This window comes from Phalaenopsis equestris, unplaced genomic scaffold (assembly GCF_001263595.1).
Source record: "Phalaenopsis equestris unplaced genomic scaffold, ASM126359v1 Scaffold001231, whole genome shotgun sequence".
In the NCBI taxonomy this organism is placed as follows: Eukaryota; Viridiplantae; Streptophyta; class Magnoliopsida; order Asparagales; family Orchidaceae; genus Phalaenopsis; species Phalaenopsis equestris.
In genome coordinates this window covers 137,454-160,228 of record NW_018165670.1, presented here as the reverse complement: position 1 = coordinate 160,228, position 22,775 = coordinate 137,454, and the positions used below count along the sequence as shown (strand labels likewise).

The 22,775-nt window shown below is 33.6% G+C and overlaps 1 protein-coding gene across 1 annotated transcript in view; it reads right to left on the bottom strand.

The window, feature by feature from the left end:
- Nucleotides 1-1,839: 1,839 nt before the first annotated feature.
- LOC110033596 (DNA mismatch repair protein MSH1, mitochondrial) overlaps nucleotides 1,840-22,775 on the bottom strand; it is a 158,333-nt gene continuing 137,397 nt past the window's right edge. The window contains 3 exon segments of the mRNA XM_020737633.1: nucleotides 1,840-2,374; nucleotides 3,065-3,760; nucleotides 17,012-17,311. Coding sequence (XP_020593292.1) covers nucleotides 2,141-2,374; nucleotides 3,065-3,760; nucleotides 17,012-17,311 — 1,230 coding nt within the window. The 3' untranslated portion in view covers nucleotides 1,840-2,140.

Sequence of the window (22,775 nt, the reverse complement as noted above, 5' to 3'; positions counted from 1 at the left end):
ATTGATTTTTCGCACTCTCTATAAATGTTTTCTCACATATCACTCATTTTTTAATAACTTAATTAAATCTGGAATGTTAGTTTAAAATGACAGTGAGCTAACAAAAACTAGTGAATGCTCACAATTCTAGACTACATTAACATATTGAAAATGAAAAAAAATTACATGTCATTTAAGTTATTTCATAAATAATATTGGTCCCTTAACATTCCCTTGCTAGTAGCACGAACGAGTGACTCCATCATCGTCAAACATATACATACAATCAACTTATACAGTTCGCATCATTCATAATTTCATATCACTGAATATATAATATTTATTATTATAATGCATAAAACATTCATAATGTAGGACTATAAGTTTTCATATCAAAATGATTGCTATAATCTAAAAATAGAGGAATCAATTTGTTAATCAAGCATGAATAACAATTTATACAACTGGTTCAGAAGGGAAACGAAAATGATATTATAATTTAAAAGTAGAAGTACTCGCCTCAAATGACTCTCTTGTCAAACGTTCTCTTTACTTATCTTTAATGAATGCCTAAAGTCAAATGCATAAGGAAATATTATTAATTCATTATATGTTAATCTTATTGTTAGAAGGCAATTTATCATTATTTTACCACTTATGTATTATTTAATAATAATTATATTATTATTATGCTAATTGTTATCTTTATTTCAAAGGATAAATTTAATTATTTTTTTTCAAACAATTTAAACAATAAAATATTGACAATTAAAAATTGGTCCTCTTAATTTAATTTTCCAGTTACTTGATGTAATTTATATCTTTTCAATTAGGCTTTAAGATTTATATAACCATACATATATTTCTATTATATAACAATTTGTCATTACTATAATACTAATAATAATTATTATTATTATTATTATTATTATTATTATTATTATTATTATTATTATTATTATTATTATTATTATTTTGAATTCATTATACATAACATTAGTTCATTGATTTGACAAATAAAGACTATTTTATTCAAAATTCAAATGTCCAAAATGCAAAATAATTTTAAATAAATACATAAATAAAGACTATTTTATTCAAAATTCAAATGTCCACAATGCAAAATAATTTTAAATAAATACATCATCACTACAAATACGAAATCTATTGACCCAAAAAAAAGAGCTCTTAATTATAAATATCAATCGCCCATAATTTTCAAAATAATTTTCTACGCTTTTCTTATCATTATCACAACAATTATATTTAATGCAATAAATATTTAAATTACATAACATTCTTGAAACAATCACAAATTAATTATGCTCATATTATAATATTTATCATCTGAATGATATGTTACATTAAACTAAAAAAAATAATAAAAAATAAAAAAAAAATGTTTCAAAATTGATTTGAAAATAATTCGAATACATAATTCTTAGAATGCACACGTTTTATGAAGTACAAACCTTATTTAAACTAATATAATATAAAACCAAGTCTTCTAATCAGATTCAAACTAAGGTTCTCGTACAAATAAATTTGTATCAAATTCATTTCCAGCAAACTTATAATTCACAATGTACTTATACTCACCCATAATCAGTGTATTACAGTAGGGTCCACTTACCATTTGACAACTTTTTACTGACTCCGAACTCGAATTTACGTCCGGAGTCCGGATGCAATATTCTCTTGCAATCATGACATGCATAACTGCATCAATTTGATAGTTTTAAAAAAGCACACGGATGCTAATTTTGTAAATAAAAAAATGTTTCAAGTGTGGTGCATGTAATTGTACCTAAAATTTACTAAACTGCAACACCCCACACCAAACACAGATTAAATCTCTCATTTTTATTACTAAAAAAAACCAAAAGCTCAATAGGCTGTTGCTTCACCTACATTTGCCATTATGCAATTACCTAAATACTGACAAATGCCATTTACATTTGACATGGCCATCTCTTACCACATGCAAAATATAGATGTCAAAAAATAATACCCAATCAAAAAAATGACAAAATTACAAGAAACAAAATTGATGAACTCACTCTAAGTACTGATCTGCTTCCAAAATGAGTAGCAAAAAAATCTAACTATTATCCTGAAGCAGCAGTATTTTTCTCATCAGAATCACAGATATTGATGCGATTCAGTTCTGCGATCCGAAGAAAGAGTTCTGGGAGAAATTAGAAGTGCCGAAATGGCGATGTTTTCCATCAGCTAAGTTAGAAACTTTAAATCCATGAAATGGAAGCTGGTTGATGAGAAGAGTCTCTAATTGGCTTGCAATGCTCTTTCCTGGAACAGTAATATACAAAAATTCTGCATTTTGCATGCATGATTTGGTGCGGTGTGAACGAACTCGACCCAAAAGATCATCAGTCTGCATCACAAAGAGGTTTGTTAGATTTTGAACTTTGTATTAATGAGTGAAAAATATCTGATACGATGTCCTGATACACTTTGCATCAGGATGAAGTTAGCATCGTCATACGTATCTTTAATTTTAAATGTCACCAATTATTTCTCAAATAAAATTAAACTATCAGGCAATACCATTCATACCACACAATACTTAGGTATTTGCATATCTAATGCACAAAGTTTGGTATTTACACTTTCAACACTTTGGTATCCCAAACCTATGCATAAAAAGGTGTATTTCATTTTTAAAAAGGCAGTTTGTGATTTTATTTTTTTAGTTTGTGATGTTTTTTATGTGATGTTAAATATTTGAGTGGTATGCATGTAAATATGAATGTATAGGGGTTAGATATGTAAATGAATAAGAATTGTATGTTATGTATGTAAATGCTCCTTAATTTAGAAGACAAATAAATGATATCCAAATTATAATGCAAATAAATTATGTCTAAAAATTTAATTGTATTACTAAATAGTTGCATTTGTATTTAAAATTTAACAATATTGTCTAATAGCTCCTGACAAGTGAAATGAATGAATCATGTCGTAAAATTAGCCTCTTACTGATACAAAATATATCGGGATATCCAGAAAGTATTATTTTTTCCCCCAAAAATGACAGTAATCAGTGCAAAAGACTTGTAGTGACCTGGCCAATGTATAGTTTATTGTCAGGCCTGAAGAGGACATAGACACAAGAGGTGCCCACTGTTGAAGGAGGTGGTTGTTCTCTTGCTCCAATTTTAAGACACACAAGTTCTGATAATTCTGATGTGCTTTTTTCCTTGTAAGGATCAATCAATTTCCTTTGGCAAATTATGGTTAAAGCATTTTCAACTTCTTTTTGTATTTCTTTCATGGAGCCTGAAATCGTAGAATTATTACTCGTCTTCAACTTGTCGAACTCTTGAACGGATTCGTTCACATCAGGCTGAGAGTTCAGATGTGGTGCTGCTAAACCAGCTTGTAATGATGTTGAGAGATACAATTCTTCAGCTCTTCTGACAATTGATTCAGGAAGACCTTCCTTCCGGGCAGTTTCGAAGGCAAGGCTTTCTCTACAGACTCCGTCTAACAATTTCCAGGTTGGCTTTATGTGACCATCAACAATCTCGATTCCCATTTGTTTAAATATTACATTTGTAGTTGATAGTGGCAAATCAAAAATGCCATGAAGATGGGTGGAAACAATGCCCAAGCAGCCAATGCCATCAAGTATCTCAACTATGCTACCAGCTATGCAGGTTCCTTTAACAGTCTCTGTACCTCTACAAATTTCATCCACAAGCACTAAACTCCTCTTGGTGGCTCCGGTTACAATGCCACGAAGCTCTGACATTTCAATCTGTCACGAAAAAATCAAGTTAGATACACAGTTTATGATAATCATAACAGTAAAAGACAAGGAGTTCAAAAAACTGTTTCCTCTGTCAGAAAAAAAACTGTTGGACTGTTTCCAACAACAACCGCAGTTTTAGTCTAAGTTTGTTGTTATGAATTCTTCTCTGCCATGTTATATACTATCAAAAACTAAAAACCTGGTCTTTGCTTTGTTTGACAGGAAGTGGAAGAAGAATTCGGTTCAGTCTATTGATGGACTGATTTTGCGTTGGTTTGTTTTTTGCTTCTATTCCTATTGTCATCTTTTGGTTCTTATGGACTACAAGAAAAGATGGTAAGCATGTTCGTGAAATGATTTCTAAGTTCTCCTGTTTAATTTACATTATAAATTTTATTTTTAAAATGCTAAAATATGGCAGGTTTAAGAAACCAGTTAGTTTGGATTTGTTGAAGGTTTTTTATAAGTTCAATATTATGATTCCTAGGAATTGTAAAACTGTGACTAATTTGATTGTGGAAAAAAACCTAAGAATGGCGTTTTGAAATTCAATATGGATGGTATTTGGAATAATTTGTTTGCTAGTATTGGAGGCGCGTGCAGGAACTATTCTGGTGCTTGTCTGTTGTTGTTTTTTTTGCCAATTATTGCTTTTTCTCTTATTTGTGCAGAGGCTGGGGCAGTGTTTGCTGCTTTAAACTTTGCTATTAGATGTGGTTGGGATAAAATTGTGATAGAAATAGATTCTCTGTAGATGTGGAATTACTGCAATGTGAAAAATGAGTATCCTTGGCATTTGATTGTTCATATGAAAAAATTTTTTGCTTTACTTAATCATGCGCAGGTCCGATGATCGTTTATTCATCGAGAAGGAAATCAATATGCTAATGGGGCTGCGAGAAGAGGATTGGATACTCAGATGATTGATTTTTCTAATAAGATTCCTTTGGAGCTTTCTCCGTTGGTTAAAAGGGAATTTTTGAATATTCCTTTTATTCGTGCTAGTGATAGTTTCTAAGCTTTTAACGTGAGTTGTATTCTCGGCTAACGGTTCTTAGGATTTTATTTGCTTTGTGTGAGTTGTATGTGTTTGGGATTTAGTGAAAGTATCGGCCACACCCTTGTAATTATTTTTTTGATGAAATAAAATTTCCAACAAAATTAATTAAAAAAAAAAAAAAACTATAAACATGCATCAGAAAAGCCACAAATTATTTGCTCGTGGAAATTCTTAGAAACATTGATGGAAAGCCGCAAACACTAGACATTGCAAAGAGGTTTTTCTAGGATTGATTCTATGGTTATAATTGTAATAAATTGTTGTACTAGTGGGAAGCAGCCTTTCCGAACCAAATCAGTCATCTGTGCCTTTCACGCAAACCGCCCACACCATCTTCCCCCTCCCTATTCGTGCAAATCTCATGACCAATCCCATGAATTTGCACGCAACCGCCCGTCAATCTCCAATTGCACTGATCGTGTAATTTCTCCACTTCTCTAGATCGCCATTAACCGCAATGTAAGATTGCATGAGCCTAGGGCATTATAGTTTGTGTTGTCCTCCAGTTGCCGAACCCTCGACCATTGAGCCTCCTTCCCAGGAAACCACTAAAACCCTTTGTCTCCTTACTCCATTGCTTTCCTTTGCAGCTGATAGAGAATCAAGGCTCCCTTGAAAAAATATTAACTTCGGAGTTCGGACGCAAGTTGCGTCCGGACAACGGCTGCGATCCACCGGAAAGAGCGGGGGAGAAAAAAAAAACGAACTCCGGTCTGGACGTAATATTTTTTCCCCCTCAAGGCCTCAACCTTCCAATGTTCATGCCCAAGCTACAAAGCCTAATGTACTCAATCATATTTCCCTTTTCCTTATGTGAGACATTCACCGACTCCCCTCATTTTCCTCTTTTACTCAAAATTTTAATTATCTACCTCCTTGCGTATTACTCCTCAAATACTTCTTTTATTTCCTTATCACAAAACAAACAAAACAAGCGTCTTTCCTTTCACATAATGCCTTTAGGTTGACACTATCAATTCCCAGAGAAATTGTGGGTAATTCAAGCTTTTTCATTTATTCTTTTATCATGTTTACATCAAAAACTTTACATAGTTGATAGCTGATCCTAACACTAAACTATTATCTTTATTTATATATATATATATATATATATATATATAGGCTATAATTAAGGTTATGAGGTTTTATTTATATTATTTATTTATCCCTTATAATCATAGTTATCTTTGTATTAGCTTTGGTATAGTAATGTAAAGTAAGTTTTGTTTGCCTGAGTTAGCCTAAGTGTCATTCAAGTGGTTATGAATAAAATGGGTGTAATTTGATTTAATCCAGAGGATAGATTAAACTTTTGTAACAATGATAATTAATTTAAATCTACTATGATTGAGCTCCAATTGATTAAGTTGTAAGGTTTAAAATTTTTCTTGTTAAACCGGCTAACACCAGTTTTGGGCTATTAAGAGGAGAGATGAAGAGAATGGGAGAAGAATAGAGTCAGAGAGAGAGCGGAAGGGGATACAAAGATGAAGGGATCCCTGGAGCATATATCCTGAAGCGTGAGTAAGATCGAGGAATATGTGCGGGAGGAAGAGAGAAAAGCCCAAGAGCTGGTCAATGACACAAACTTAAACCGAATACTGCGAAAGCAAGGACATAAAGTAGGCTTGATCATTGGTGTGTGCCATGGAGTTCGTGCTCAAACAAAGACGAGCTGGTTCGTCATAGAGGTGAAGATTGTTCCGCATATGAGCTGCGAGTGAACGTGTGCGAGCATGAGCAATTTCCATGCAAAGAGAAGAAAGACAGCAGATACAGGCTAGTGCGGCGCGTGATTGGTGTGCGAGATCAAGTAAATGATGGACGTCCAAGCAGATAGTTGGAGTTGAGAGCAATAAGTGAGGTCCTTATGTGAGCCAAGATTGTGACGAGGGCTTGAGCATGTGCAAGATAAAGACCGATCAAGTTGAGGTAATTTTGTGTAATAACCAAAATTTTTTTGAGATATTTGTTAAAATTTCTGCAATTGAAAATATACCCTAAATTTCAAACCCCTCGGATTTCAATCAAAACAATTTTATAAAATTCTACACGAAAAATTGATTAATTTGATATATAATATTATATTTAAATTTTGAATGAATTGAAAGTTCTAAAAACTAGAAGTTATAAGTTAATTAAACTAATTATACCTAACCAACTTAACCCACGCGATATTTAGTCTGGGAAGCATCGAAACATCCAAAGATCTCGAAAATTTTCCTCCCCCCTCTTGATACAGGCTCTCCCTCCCTTTCGGTTTCGCTCGGAAGAGGAGTTCCTGCAAGCCTCTTCTCGGGCCACTGTAGCAGATTCGAACAATAAGGGTCAACGACCACCTGGTAAGCTGCAGAGTGCCAAATCCCATTTCCCCTCTCCTTGTTTCTTCTTCCTGCGAGTGTAGCGCTCGGCTTGTGTAGCTGCGCGGACCGAGTGGCCCACACAAAGCCGCAAACAACATTTTAGGGATTCGGGATGAAATCTTAAGGTACAAATTCTTATTTCATGCTCTTTGAGACATTTATGTCCATATTGTTCCCATTTTGAGTTTTGCCTAACTTTTTGGAGCAGTGTTTGTTTCTGGTAGCCGCCGGAGATGCTGAATTTACGTCAAAAGTGTTGAACTTAGTTTGCGAGCTCCGTAAGTGTTTTAGCACAGCATCAATGCAGGGAAAGACGAGATTGAGAAAATAGAAAGAGGAGAGAAGAAGATTTGAAAGCTTTAAAGTAGGGTTGGTTGCTAAGAAAGATGTTTAAGGTATGTTTTAGCAAATCAATTACATTTTTGGGTTTAATTAATTTATGAGTCAAGTTATCTTTAAATCCAAAGTTAATTGCAGATTTCAAGTTATTTGTCGAGGGCAACATGCCCGATGTTTGGAGTTAACCAAGACGGGAACAAACGGTCAGACGATGAAAATCAATGCTATACTATTCTTTAAATTTTAAATTGTTAGTGTAAGAAATAGAAATAGAATAACATAGAATTCATTTCCACCGTCCAACCATCCGTTCTCGTCTTGGTTAACTTCAAGGCTCGGGCTGGGTCGTGAGATTTTAATCCATAATTTTGATTATTGTGTAATAACTGAATACAAAAAAATAATATTGATAATCGAATAGACATAAGGATAAACATCTTTTCATTTCAACTAAGACTCGTACACCCTATTTCTAATCGATGGAACAATGAGAACGAGAGACTGAGAGAGGCATAGAGAAGAGAGGAGAGTGGGAGACCAAGTGACCTTGTGTGCCATAGTCGACCAGTGGAGAAGGAAGAAAGTCACTGATTTCGGGCGAGAGAGGTTTTGAAGTTTGCGTAGCCGAAAGAGGCGGCGATGTCGTGCCCTAATCATAGGAAGGTTTGAAGTTTGCGTAGCCGAAAGAGGCGGCGATGTCATGCCCTAATCATAGGAAGGAGGAGGAAGTGGTGTCCAGTAAGAGGAAGGGAAGCAAATTAATCACATCCAGTGTTGTCCGAGGAAGTTCTGTACGATGAAAGGAGCGGCTCTGCTTGCAAGTTTGACTAAAGGATGAGACGAAGTCTTGCAATCAAACGTAGCCTCACGTGCAGTAGAAGAGAAAAAAAAGGGGAGTCGCATTTGTGCGGGTTATGCTAGACAACCAAGAGATTAAGATGAGTATAAGATTTTAAATTAATTTATTTAACAAAAAAATCATTGAAATAAGACTCAAGAACATTAGCTTGAAGAGAAGTGGGATAAGTGTGTAAGTTAGAGGAGGGAGATTAATCTAAGCAAACCCCAATAAGATAAGTTTGGGTTTACATTATAATTTAATAAATGAATTTTAAATACACCAGCGCCCGGGTGTAATGTCAGATAAGCAAGAGTTCCCACATTACAGACGAATGTGGGTAAAAAAGTTAGTCCATGAAACTAATGAAACTAATATTAGGATAGGATCTTGAAATATAGGTACTCACAATGATAAATTAATGGAATTAATTGATATTATGATGCATAGAAATATTAATATTTTATGTATTCAATAAACTAAATGGGTTGGAGAAAAAGATAAGGAGATTGATAACTAAGGTTTTAAACTTTGGTATTCTGGAAAGAGTCGATGTAGATGTAATTATAGATAAGAGTTTGAAAGATAATGTTGTAAAAATTAATAGAGTTGGAGATAAAATTATAGCCCTTAAGATTATTATTGATACTAAGATTTTTAATATTATAAGTGCTTATGCTCCTCAAATAGGTTTAGATATAAGGTCTAAAGATAAATTCTATAATGACTTAGAAGATTAAATACAATTGATACCTCTTGAAGAAAGAATTTTTATTGGAGCAGATTTAAATGGACATGACGATAGAGTGGTAGAAGATTTCAGAAATATTGGTGGCTACGATTTTGGAGCGACTAATGAAGAAGGTAGGAAAATTTTAAATTTTGCTTTAGCCTATGATTTTTCATTACTAATATTTTATTCAAGAAAAGAGATGACCATCTTATTACTTATAAGAATAGATCTAATAAAACACAAAATGATTATTTTCATATGAGAAGAAATCGTCAAGGCTGTAAAGATTGTAAGTTCATTCGAAGTGAGAAATGTCGTGCAGGTCTACTATGGAAGCTATACATTTATTGAGAGGTTTGATGGAGAAGTTCAGAGGTAATAAGGAGGATCTACATTGATTTTTATTGATTTAGAAATAGCTTACGTTAAGATTCCAAGAGATATCCTTCGGAGAGTTCTTGAGAAGAAAGGTGTTGACATGACTTATATTCAAGTCATTAAAGATATGTATACTAGAGCTGTTACTTGTGTTCGAACTAAAGGAGGATTGACCAATTATTTTCCTATTTCTGTTACATCAGGGATCGGCTTTAAGCCCATATCTTTTGCTTTAGTTATGGATGGTCTTGCTGGACACTTATAGAAGGATGTACTTTGGTGTATGCTTTTTGCTGATGATATCCTTCTTGTGAATAAGACGAGAAAAAGCCCAATAAAATATTGAACTATGGAGGTCTACATTGGAGTCTAAAGGCCTTCATTTGAGTAGAACTAAAACTGAATACATGGAACGTAATTTTAGTAGTAGAAGCTCTAGTCTTAGAAGTGTAACTTTGGGTGAACAAATTATTAAAAGATGTGATCGATTTAGATATCTCAGGTCTATTGTTCAAAGTGATGGTGATATAGATGGAGATGTTAATATTAGAATTCAAGTTGGTTGGTTGAAGTGGAGGAATGCTTCGGGCCTTTTATGTGATAGAGAAGTACCGCTTAGAGTGAAAGGAAAAATTTATAAGATGGTGGTGAGACCTGCAATGCTCTATGACGCTGAGTGTTGGCCTTTAAAAGAGACGAATAATACTAAGTTATGTGCTGCCGAGATGAGAATGATTAGGTGGATCAGTTGCTTTACACTTAGAGACAAAATGCGAAATAAATATCTTCGTGATACGTTTGGTGTAGCTCTTGTGACGGACAAAATTAGAGAGAGTCGTCTTAGATGGTTTGGTCACATTAAACGTCAACCATCTGATGATCCGATTAGGAGAGTAGATGTTTTAGATTCGACTTATGTTAAGAAAGACAGAGATAGACCTAGGAAGACTTGGGCTTATTGTAAAAAAATGATCTTAATTTATTAGAACTAAATGAACATATAACACTAAATAGGACGCAGCGAAGAAAAATGATTCATATAGCCGACCCCTAGGATTAAAACTTTGTTGTTGTTGTTGTATTGAATAGCAAAATAAAGTTAATTAGGTTTACATAAAGTAAAACGATGTAAATTAACATTAATGTAAAGTAAATAGTTAATTAAAAGAATATAAAAAAAGATAAATTTTATTAATATGAATACTCATGTTTATTATAAACATCAAATTTAGAAGAGTTGAGATCAATGCAAATCCAAGAATAAATAAATTGCAGGGTGGGTACTCTTAAATTATAGTATTATTTTCTTCTCTTTGAACAATTGATATAAATTGTTATTCATGCTTGATTAATGAAATTGATTTCTCTATTCCTACATTTTATCACTCATTTTGATATGAATTCTTGTAGTCTCACATTGTGAAATGTTTAATGTATTATAATAATAAATATTATATATTAAGTGATATAAAATTTTGAATGATGATAGAGTTCCCTCTTTATGGTAGTAGCATGAGAAAACTAAGAAATCTGTGCACATAAAGGAAAAAAATTGATATTGAAGTAACTTAAATGATACAATTTTTAGATGTGCACCTATAACAATTGCACATGTATAAAATGATATAGACATGTTATTGATATAGTAAAACACCTTTAATATTATGAAATATCGTGAGTGATCATATTCATAAATCATACAATATTTTATATAAATTTATAAAAAATCTAACTAACATGCATATTGCTTTCATTTTTATTGTGTTGTAATTTAGAAGTATGAGTATTCATAGATTAAGTTTGAGTATTCATAGATTTCGTTAGCTCACTATCGTTTTAAACAAACATTTCAAGTTTAATTAATTGATTGAAAAATGAGTGACATAAGAGAAATAATTTATTATAGATGCGGACAACCTAACCTGAGGTAAATTTATTGCTTTAGTTTAATTTTCTTATATATGAAGGCTCTTTCATATATCAATTATTTATAAAAAAAAATATAGAAAACTTAATTTTTCACCGAGCGGGGTCGTGATATTACTTATGATGCATTTTGTTAGGGCTTTAGTGAGAAATCCAAAATCAATAATAATAATAGTTAAGTATTTGACGAAGGAATGGGGAGTAAGATATTAATATATGATTTTTAAAAAAATTCTATAAATAAATAAATTTTGATTAAGAAATTTTGATATTTCAAAATTTAATTCAAAATTTAATGAAATTATGCTAATTTAATGAAACAAAAAAAAAATGAAATAACTTTTAGATTTTAAAGAATGAATTTCTTCTAGGCTCCTAGCAGACTACAAGCAGCGACAACCAACAGCTCTCTCCACGACAGTCAACTAGAAACAAACCTAAAGTCTCATAAAGTTGGTGACCAAGTATGAGATGAATACTTCAATTTATGTCTGAATCAGAGACCATAGATTCTATTCAAACGACTCATGAGCTCTTTAACTTTATAACGAATCATAAACTCAATAGTCATAACTATCTTTAATGGTCCCAATATGTATTTATGCATATTTGTGATAAAGAGAAAGGGGAACATCTCATGGGAGAAGACATAATTCACCCTAATCACCTCACATGGAAGAATCGAGATTATATGGTTATGCCTTGGCTAGTCAACTTACTGATCACTCAAGTGGAAGAAAGTTTTTTGCTCTACAAAACTGCAAAAGAAATCTGAGAGGTTGCAATAGAAACATATTGAAACACTGAAAACACTGCAAAATTGTTTGAGATCGAAACCAAGCTTTATAAACTTCAACATGAGAGCTAAGTGTCCCAATACTTCAACACCTTCACGAAGTATTAGTTGCAATTTGATATGTTTGAGACACATCTGAAAATGTATACATGATGTTGTGATGTTTAAATTCATTATTGAGAATAAGTGAACCATAAAATTTCTAGTAGCACTAACTCAGTAATTGGATGAGGTGAGAGGCAAGATGATGAGAACAAAGGCCCTTTCATCTACCTGTGAAGCTTTTGTTGAAGTGAGGAGAGAAGAAAGCAAAAAGAAGTTGATGCTGATTAAAAATGGGAGTTTACCAAGCACCAAAAACTCGGCCCTGTACACGTTAGAGCAACTTAACAAACGATCGGTTGAAACATTTACCAAGGAGTAGCTTAAAGTACTAAAGAAACTCCTTGGAGTTAATTTAGAGCAACACACCAACCTTGTGACAAACCAAATATATCATTCTCCCATCTTGCCAGTAATTGAAGATTTAAAATGTAGATCATAGATTCAAGAGTCTCTGATCATATGATAAGAGACATCAATGCTCTAATCAAATATCAAGTGGCTTTTACATCTAGATCGATAAGACTTTGAGACTGATCACACTAAAACATTGTTGGGAAAGAAGTGTAGCTCTCTCAGGTTATCATTCTTTCCTATATTTTACATGTTTCATAGTTCATTTGCAATTTGATTTCAATCAGTAAGCTCACTCATAATATGAAATATATAACTAAATTTCTGGTAAACTCTTATGAATTTTAGATGGTCGAGTCAAGAGAGGTGATTGACAGTGCTGAAATGCATCAAAATTTATATGTGCTCAAGGAAAGTGTTTCTTTAAACACATAAAATTATCCCATCTCCATATTTATCTCAAGTTTATCAGTCTATTAAGTCCATTTCTATCGAAAATCAGGCATTGTTATGACATTGTCGCCAAGGTCATCATGATTTCAATTACTATATATTATATTCTTATTTATTTATCAATAAAAAACTTAACTTTTATCAATGTGAGATTTATTAACTTACCAAACATACTAGAAATAGTTACCCTTTGACCCAAAACATACCTTCACACTTTTGTCATTATCCATAGTGATATTTGTGGATTTTCAAAGGTGAAAATGCTAAGTGGGGCCATATGGCTTGTCACATTTTTTGGTGATCACACTAGAACCACTTAGATATTTCTAATGCAGAAAAATCTAAAATAAATCAAATCTTTCAAACCTTCCATGACATGATTCAAACTCAATTTCAATGAAAAACTCAAATCATCAAAACTGATTATGCAAAAGAATATTTCAATTTCATCGTTGGATTCTACTTTTCAAAAAATGAAATCATATATGCAATTTCATATATTAACACCCTGCAACAAAATATGATAACTGAGAGAAAGAACATGTATTTTCTTAAGCTATCTCGTTGAATTTTGATGTCTCATCAAGTTTCAAAACATTTTTAGGGAGAAACAGTTCTTACTGCAACATATCTTATCAATCACATGCCTAGCCAAATATTTAACTTCAAAACAAATTTTTATTTTTTCATGATTACATGTCTCACATTACAGTTCTCTTCTACTACACTACTTAAATAATTGGGTGTGTATCCTTTGTTCACGTCCATTTGTAAAGTCTTATCCAGGGAATTTTTCTTGTATATACCACCCTAGAAAACGAGGTATAAGTGATACTCTCCTATTACCATTAAACACTACAACTACAAGAATGTCACATTTTTTTAAAATAAATCATACTACCCATTATCTATTGTTCAAAGAGAGTAAAAATGAATATTAATTTTGGGATGCACTTGATGACACATAAAAAGCCTCACCACCTCTTCACGTAGCCCTTCTATCAGGGTTACGCATGCTTAACCAACTCAACCTGAAGTCCAGAACAAAGAAATTCAAGTGTACACAAGAAGCAAGAAAAATCTTAAGTGGAAGACAACCTGGAATGAAAGAACTGATCAAACCAAAACACGAGTCCACATCCACTTGAAATTTTAAATAAAGAGACTAGTACACATTAGTTTTTCCCTTCCTCATATAATGATGGTGACAAGAAAAACTGCATTAGATATTCAACTCAAGAGTATACAACTAATGGGAACATATCCTCATTAAACTTTTGTTTCTAACCATCATAGTATGCAAATTCTAAAAGCTATTCACGAAGCTCTTGAAAATCCATAATGGAGGAAAATAGTTGAAAAAGAGATTCAAGCATTAAAGCATAATGTTGTACATCGATTGTTACTAAAATATCTCGGAATAAGAAGCTATTTGGATGTAAATAGTTGTTCAACATCAAATACAAAGCTAGTGGAAGTATTGAGATATTCAAAACTAAGGTTTCATTCAATCCTATGGAATTGACTATAAGGAAACTTTCGTACAAGTTGGCAAACTTAACACTATCAGAGTTCACCCTTCAGTAGCAATTAACAAAGAACTGAGATTGGATCAACTTGACATAAAAAGACTTTCAAGAATTAAAAAAAAGAAGTGTATATGGAGATAACACTAGAACTTGAGAATAATTCCAACAAACACGTGGTATGTAAACTCAGGAAATTTCTCTATAGGCTTAAGCAATCACCAAGCGTGTTGTTTGAAAGATTTGCTAAAACTATGAGATGCAATGGGTATTCTCAAAGTCAAGCTAATCATACGTTGTAAATCATATTCAGAAAGATAAGTTTGCTATATTGATATGATGATATGATTCTGACAAGTGATGATGAAAGAGAGATTCTCAAGATAAAAAAAGTGCTTGCCACGGTGTTTAAAATCAAGGACCTAGAAATCATGAGATATTTTCTAGGTACGGACATAGCAAGATCCAAGAAAAGCTTCATTACATTATAGAAAAAATACAGCTTAGATTTACTAAAGGAGACAAATGATTAAAAGGAAGCCAACCAAAAATCTAATGGATCCCAACCAGAAGTCCAAAAGGGAAAAAAAAACGTTTCTATGGATAAGCGAATATATAAAAAATTAGTAGGAAAACTCATCTACTTGTGACTTACAAGGCCAAATATTTGTCATACTATGTTATTATTGCAAACTAGCACATTAATAACCCAAATGAAGAGCATTTATAGATAGCGTACAAAATTTTAAAGTTTCTTAAGAGGGCTCTTGGTTTTGGATTAATTTTTGAGAAAACTAGAAACAAAGATGTGAAAGTTTACGCTGATGCTAGTTGGGCTAAGGAACTCAGTGACAAAAGATCTATCACAGACTAATGCTCCTGTGTATAAGAAAATTGGGTGATATAAAGAAATAAAAAGCAAAGAGTTGTTTCTAGAAACAGTGCAAAATCAGAGTTTAAGTCACTCACCTTGAGAATCTGTGAAGGAATCTGGATTTAAAAATTGTTAAGAGAACTGTGATGTACATCCAATAGACCTATTAAGATATTTTCTAATAGTCAAATGACTATCAGTATAGCCAAGAATATTTGCAAAAGGACAATGACAATGGGTCAAAAGAAGTTGCGTTGGAAGGTGAAGGCAAAGTGGTAGAGAGGAAGATAGGAGCGGATATATCACCACCTCGGAGCAGGATATAGCCGGAGCACCGCCAGTCTTTGAATACAACCCTCGAAAGGAAAAACAAGAACTTTTGCAGAAATCAGAAATAAATCATAACACATAACCCTAATTCCAGTAACAAGCATATAAACAGACTCCCATCAGATCGAAACAGGAAAGGAAAAGAGATACGATAGAAAAGGAAGATAAGAAGGGGTTGGTGGCATTGCCGCCCCATTAAAAGGCAGCTCCAGCACAGTTCCGTAAGAATCGAGAACGGCCTCCTTAGACCAGGTTTGCCTAGTCCCTCTGCTAGCCGATTAAGCTGGTTGGCCCTAGCCCCAAGTCAATTTCATAATTTTCCTTCCACATATCAAAGCAAACCTGCACTTATCTTCTCAAATGAGATTATTGAGCAAGCAAAACCTCTTTACTTCTCTATCATTGACATATTCTCCCAGAGTTATCCCAACATGAAAATCATCAACAACTTTTGTTTTCTAATTTATAGTTGGTTGGCACCAATTCTCTTGAGCCAATAGGCTTCCATCATATCATGATTAAATTATCCTCAGAATTTGACTACACCAGACTCTTTTAGCGATGGAATTACTGAATTAGTGATTTCCCAGTGTATGCTAAAATGGTCGCCCTATTTCAATGCTGCGCAAGAACCACCAATTACTACAATTAGCATATAATTCCTTGGCTTTGACTACATTAATTCAACAAATCCTAGCTATATTCATTGGGAAAATCCAGCTGTTCATTTCTCAAAGCACTCGGTAGTCCGTCTACTAGTTGAGCCAGACGTTGCTTCTTTTAATTAGAAAACTTGAACTACATTTAGCAAGTAGAAAGAAGATAACCTATAGAATTCATACACAAACATGTTGCAGAAAGAGGTTGAATCTACAGGAAAAAGGAGAACAAAAATAAACATGGTAGGGAAAATAATTTGATATTTAATGAAAAAGGGAATAGTAAGGTCTCAATCTATACAGCCTTCTGCAATGAAGAGTGGTTATTTCCCTTTTTGTAATCGTGTGGTGCTGAAGCATTCCAACAACAATAATTTAGCAGCCTTGCTGTATTTAATTTTAAAGAGAGATAACTCAGTTTTTCTGCTTTTCTTAAAGCAGTAAACATGAAAAATAACAAGAAATATTAACATATAAAATAAAATAATAGATTATCACAAAGAGTATACTCTCAATCATTGAGTACCTGAAATGAGCTTTTTCCATCAGCAGGACTATCGTAAGGTTTCATATGTAGCATAACTGCATCAAAATGAGGAATGATAGCCGATAGTGCTGGTACCATGAGCCCACAAATCCCAAGCAATGTAGCAGCACATACTGACCGAAGCAAACTGGATTTGCCGCCACCATTTGGCCCCGTCAAAAGGAAAATTGATTTCATTTTCACATTATTTTGTATAGCATTGCCTTGTGAAGCATCACACCAATAAGGTGACAAGCCCATCAGTTCCATATAACTTGCCGTCCCAGTAAAATTTTTCTCCTGGACAAATATGATTTTTACGTGCATGTTTTATCAAACAAAATCATTGTCTTCATTGAAAAAAAAAAAGAACTGCAATCCTTTCCCCAGAACATAAGTGTTGAAAATATTAGGCAAATGCTCCCGTAAAGGAGCAAACATGAATACTTATTCCATCTACGCTAAGTCATCATAATTCTTCTGGAAATATTATTTGTATGCTAGCGTCGAGAGAAATATCAAATTTTGTATGAGAACAGATTTTATTTTATTTTATTTTATTTTATTTTTTGATTTTGGGAGAAATTTTGCTATGTTAAATTTTGTTTACTAATAGCAAATTTTGGTTGATAAGCAGAAAAATACTTAAATAATATGCTTGATGTTCATTTCTAAGTATATAATAATTTGGAGCTAAAAAGTTTAAATAATGCAAAGGTCATCCAAAGCTTGAGTTTAAAGCAATAGAGTTGGCCAAACATCTTACAGAACCAATCACCAAACAAAACTTCAATGACTGGAATTAGGGGCAAAAACTGCATATCCTAGCAAAAGTAGCTTTTATTGTGGTAGCTCGTCCGTTTTTTTTTTCAAACCACAAAACTGTCGGCCCTTTTAACTTCGTGATTTGAAAAAGTGACGATTTTCTGATTTTTAAAAATAATTTAAATATGAATATAACCCTTTTTTATTTTTAAAAGTAACATTTTAATTTTAAAATAGGTGAGACCAAACGAGTCTCACATTTTAAATAGTTTAGATGATTGAATACAATACTACAAGTAATACACATATCCCGAAAAATAAATATATCACTTGTAATAAGAATTCAATCACCTAAAATAAAGAATTTGTGACATCCGTTTTGGTCTGCGAAATATTTTATAAAAAGACCAACAAGTTCCCCTACCTAACATAAAAAATTAGATAAGGTTTATTTTATCTAAGTTTCAGGTTCCCTATAGAGACACTCTTATAGTTAATTACATCTTAAATGACTGAGGGTCACTTAAGAAAACTCTCGATTAAGATCAGGTGCTTTTGCCTTTAAGATTTCAAAGTTTAGGTTTTTACGATTGGACATGGGGAAATCAAATGAGAATGACTCAAAATAGAAACAATTATTTAAGGAATCCAAAGGACAGAAAAGTAGGGGATATCACAGATTCGGGGAAACCCCGATGAACTCCCAACTATCCTATTGTTTGACTTTATGTCTTTGAAATGATTTAATTTGATATTTCAATCCTACAAATTGTTTATGATTTAGGACTTATGTTTACACAATATCGGACTATACAAATAGTCTAAGAAGATAGGAGGATTTACATCGTACCGCACGGTAACCTCGGAATCATAAAGTGTTAGACTTATATTTGGACAACAGAGTTGTGCAAAAAGCCTAAAGGGTGATTCTATGGGTTGTTATTTAAACTAAATGAAGTGATAGGTGATGTGAAGATGTTTATGTGATGTGTTTTGATGTTTTGCTGTTGCAGATCCACCTTGAGGTTGTTCCTCGTCGTGTTGCGCATGATGTTCGCTCCAAGCTCGTCGTAGTAGCACCTCCTGGTTTAGTTTTAGTTTTGAAAATACACCTAATCACTAGGTTTTCCTAAACTAAGGCATAGTGTGTATCAAAATAACTAAACATGCAATATAAAAGAAAAGAACAATATAGTGTACAATAAAAAGAAAAGAACAGTATAGCATGTTGAAAGAATAGTATAACGTGCTAAGAAAATGCACTATAACATACTGAGAAAATAGTATAACAGACTATGAGAACAATATAACATGCTGTGAAATAAAATATTGTAATGTAAATTAAACCTGTACACCTGGGAGGTTCGTTGCTTCTTTAAGTTTAGCTATTATGCGCTGTGTAAAAGGAGAAAGTATGACCTGAAAAAGACTTGAGAAAAACAGGTAAATCATAGGAAAAAGACAAACAAATAAAACAAAATATAATATCACATATAAAGAACCAAGAATAAGAAATTTATATGTGATATTGGGGATGTCCCCAATCGCTAGGAGGATCTAAGTGTAAGACAAACTGCAAGCTCAAATCCCGGAGCATTGGGTTTCAGTTTTGGTCAATTTAAGGCAAGAATTTCATTATTTGATTTAATTAAATCAGTTATGAACCACAATCTAGTGCACCCTCATGTCTAGTGTCCGTATAAACTAGGGTCAGATGTCTGGCTTCTTAGGATCATTTGAACATTAGAATGATGAATTCTCTCTCAAGGTATGCTCCTAAGACCTAGGAAGCCTACACTTTAGTTTGGGCCTGAAGTGTTCTAAAGTGTCTAACCTCAATTAAGTGTCCTTTCAACTAACCCTCAAACATCTTTAGATTAAGCTTAGCTCACCATCAGACTCCTAAAATATAAGGGGTGAACCTATAGTTTTGGCAAAAGGGTTGTGAAGTGTGCTTCAATCCTAGTTAGAGCAATTGGATTTAAGTTTATTCAAAGCTTAAGGGACCTAAGTGCAGGTCTACTGATCTCTTAATCCATGTCCCTAATTGTTATCTAAACTCTCACTTTCTTCCAACCCTCAACTATCTTCCAATTTACAATTTCATCTTTCTTATGTAAAATGAATGATGAATGATTTACTATATTATTTCCTCCTTAGATTTTATCATCTCAAAGAACCGAATTTCAATTTTAATCTTCTCTCCCTTTCTTTTTCCCTCACACTTTTCTTAAAACCATGAATTATTTCTGAAGATAATTAAACCAAAAATTCTCATTTTTAACTTGACCGTTAAAAAAAAAACAAAACAAACGAAAAAAAGAGGCCGATCTACTTTTAAAACAAAGTTAAATCAGTAAAGCCTAGAGTGAAATTGTCAGTGCATCGGCCTAAAAGCGTTTAAAACTTGTTAAAAAAAATGAATCAATCTCAAACAGAGATTTAAAAGCCTCAAACTGTAGCTTAAACCTTACTAAATAAGGTCTCTAGATCCTTGAATCAATCCAAGAAGGGTTTCATATTCTCTCATTTCATAAATGGATTATCCCGAGAGAGTATCCTTTCCAAATGTCAATCTTATGAATTTTCAAACCCCACATGAATTCAATTTATGTCAAATTCATAATTTATTAAAATAAACTTTCAAGAAATCTTCATATGTCATAAAACAAGAAAGACTAATCCATAAAGAATAGCTCTTCTCTTTTTTTTTTATCTCCAAAAAGCTATGCCAATACCAATTCCAACTTTAATCACAAGCTCTTTTTCCCTTTTCTTTTACATCTCCCTAAAATGAAACTATTTTTGTAAATATCCATGACCAAGGCAATAGAAAGAGACAACCACCCGCCCAATTTATTCCACTAAGGGGTCACAAGTTGAAGATTACGGGTAAGGCAATAGAAATCACAACCAAGCTCCAAGTCCAGCTCACGGGTATGAGCCAAAAGAGAGAACTCATGGGTAAGGCAACAAGAAGAGGAGAGACCCAAAGGCAGCATAGACCCACGGGTAAGGGCCAAAAAGAGAGACCCAAAGGCATCATAGACTCACGGGTAAGGGCCAAAAAGAGAAACCCAAAGGCAGTATAAACCCACGGATAAGGGCCAAGAGCGAGACCTCAACCCTCAAATATTCTTCTAATTTACGATTTCATTTTTCTTATGTAAACGGAACGGTGAATGGTTTGTTATCATATCTCCTCCTTAGATTTTAACATCTCAAAGAACCGAATTTCATTTTTAATCTTCTCTCCCTTTCTTTTTCCCTCATATTTTTCTTAAGACCATGAATCATTTCTGAAGATAATTAAATCGGAAATTCTCATTCTTAAGACCAGAGAAGAACCCAAATCGAGCCCAAGAAAAGGGCAACCCAAACCCAACACAAGGGACAAATCAAATCTAAGAAATGATCCAAATAGTAAAGGATTTCAGCTAACATAAATCACTGAAAGGAGCCCAAACCGAGCCCAAGAAAAGCGAACAGCTGAGCCCAGCACAAGGGGCAAAACCGAATCCAGCCAGAGGGAGCAAAACAGAGAAGCAGTTCAAGCATAAATTTGATTTCGAAAAGAGCTCAAACCAAGCCCACCAAATGGGCTAAAAATTAATATAAAACTTTCAACTAAATTCAGCCTAGAAGAAAGCTAAAACCGAGCCCAGCAAAAGGGGCAAAACCAAGCAGCATAGAGGCTAACCTGAGCTCAGCACAGGGGCAGCACAGGAGCAAAACCAAGCAGCATAGAGGCTAGCCCGAGCTCAATAAAGAGGCAAAACAAGTGAAAGCGTTTTCAGCCAACATTTAATCCAAAAGAAGCTAAATTCAACCCCACTAAATGAGCTAAAACAGGGCCATAAAAATCTGATTCCATAAAGCCACAACCGAGCCCAAGAAAAGGGCAAACCGAGTCCAATACATGGGGCAAAACAGGAAGCATGTTTTCAATTCAATCCCAAAGAAAAAGCCAAGACCGAGACCACCAAATGGGCCAAAGGAGAACATATTTTTCCAGCATTTATTGTAAGCATGAATATCAACAATAAAAGTTTCGGTAATTTCATCCCAACAAGCATTCGAACAAGGGGCAGCAAGAGAAACATGAAATGAGCCCCAAACATTTCTCTTCCAACTCATAAAACAATTTCCAGCATATACTCTAGCAAGGGGCAGCAAGAGAAGCATGAAATGAGCCCCAAACATATATTTTCCATAGACATAAAACAATTTCCAGCATATACTCTAGTAAGGGGCAGTAAGAGAAGCATGAAATGAGCCCCAAACATGTCTTTTCCATAAACATTTATAAAGGAATAAAAAAAATGTATTTCTAGACTACTCTAGCCATGTCTTCATATGTTTCAAGCAAAAGAAGAGCAGAGGTAACCCATATATATGCTTCATTTTTCCACTGATTCTAACATATATTTTGCTTAAATATAAAAAAAATAAAACTCAAACTTTGCTTTCAAATATTTCATAAGAGAATAGATGCTTTCAATGTCTTCCGGAATATTGCAAGAATAGAGGAGAGGAGAAGAACACCTCTTCTTTATGCAAACTTAAAGTAAAGAAAGAATAAGGTAGATTCGAGAAAACCACTCCAATAGCAGCCTACAAATACTCCTCACGATTTTCCCAATCCAAGCCTCGAGACCCTCGAACAACAGAGGGGAAGAAGATCTCCTCTCCAACAGGAAAACAGAAAGGGGTAACTTTCTTAAGAGCGAAGAATAGAGACCGAAAACACCAAGTTCTTCCAAAATCTCCCCTCTCAAAAGAAACCCTCTTTTTTTTTTCAGTCAAGGAGAAAGACAGAAGAACCACACCTTTCCAATCTCACGGAAAGCTAATCGCCAAAGAAACGAAAAAAAAAAGCCCCATGTTCGCCGCCCTAGCCAACCAATCGAAAAGGGGGAAGGAAACGACACCATAAATGAGAACGTATAGCCTCGAGAAGAAGAAGGGTCGGCCAGCCCACCTCCTCCCATTGGAGAGC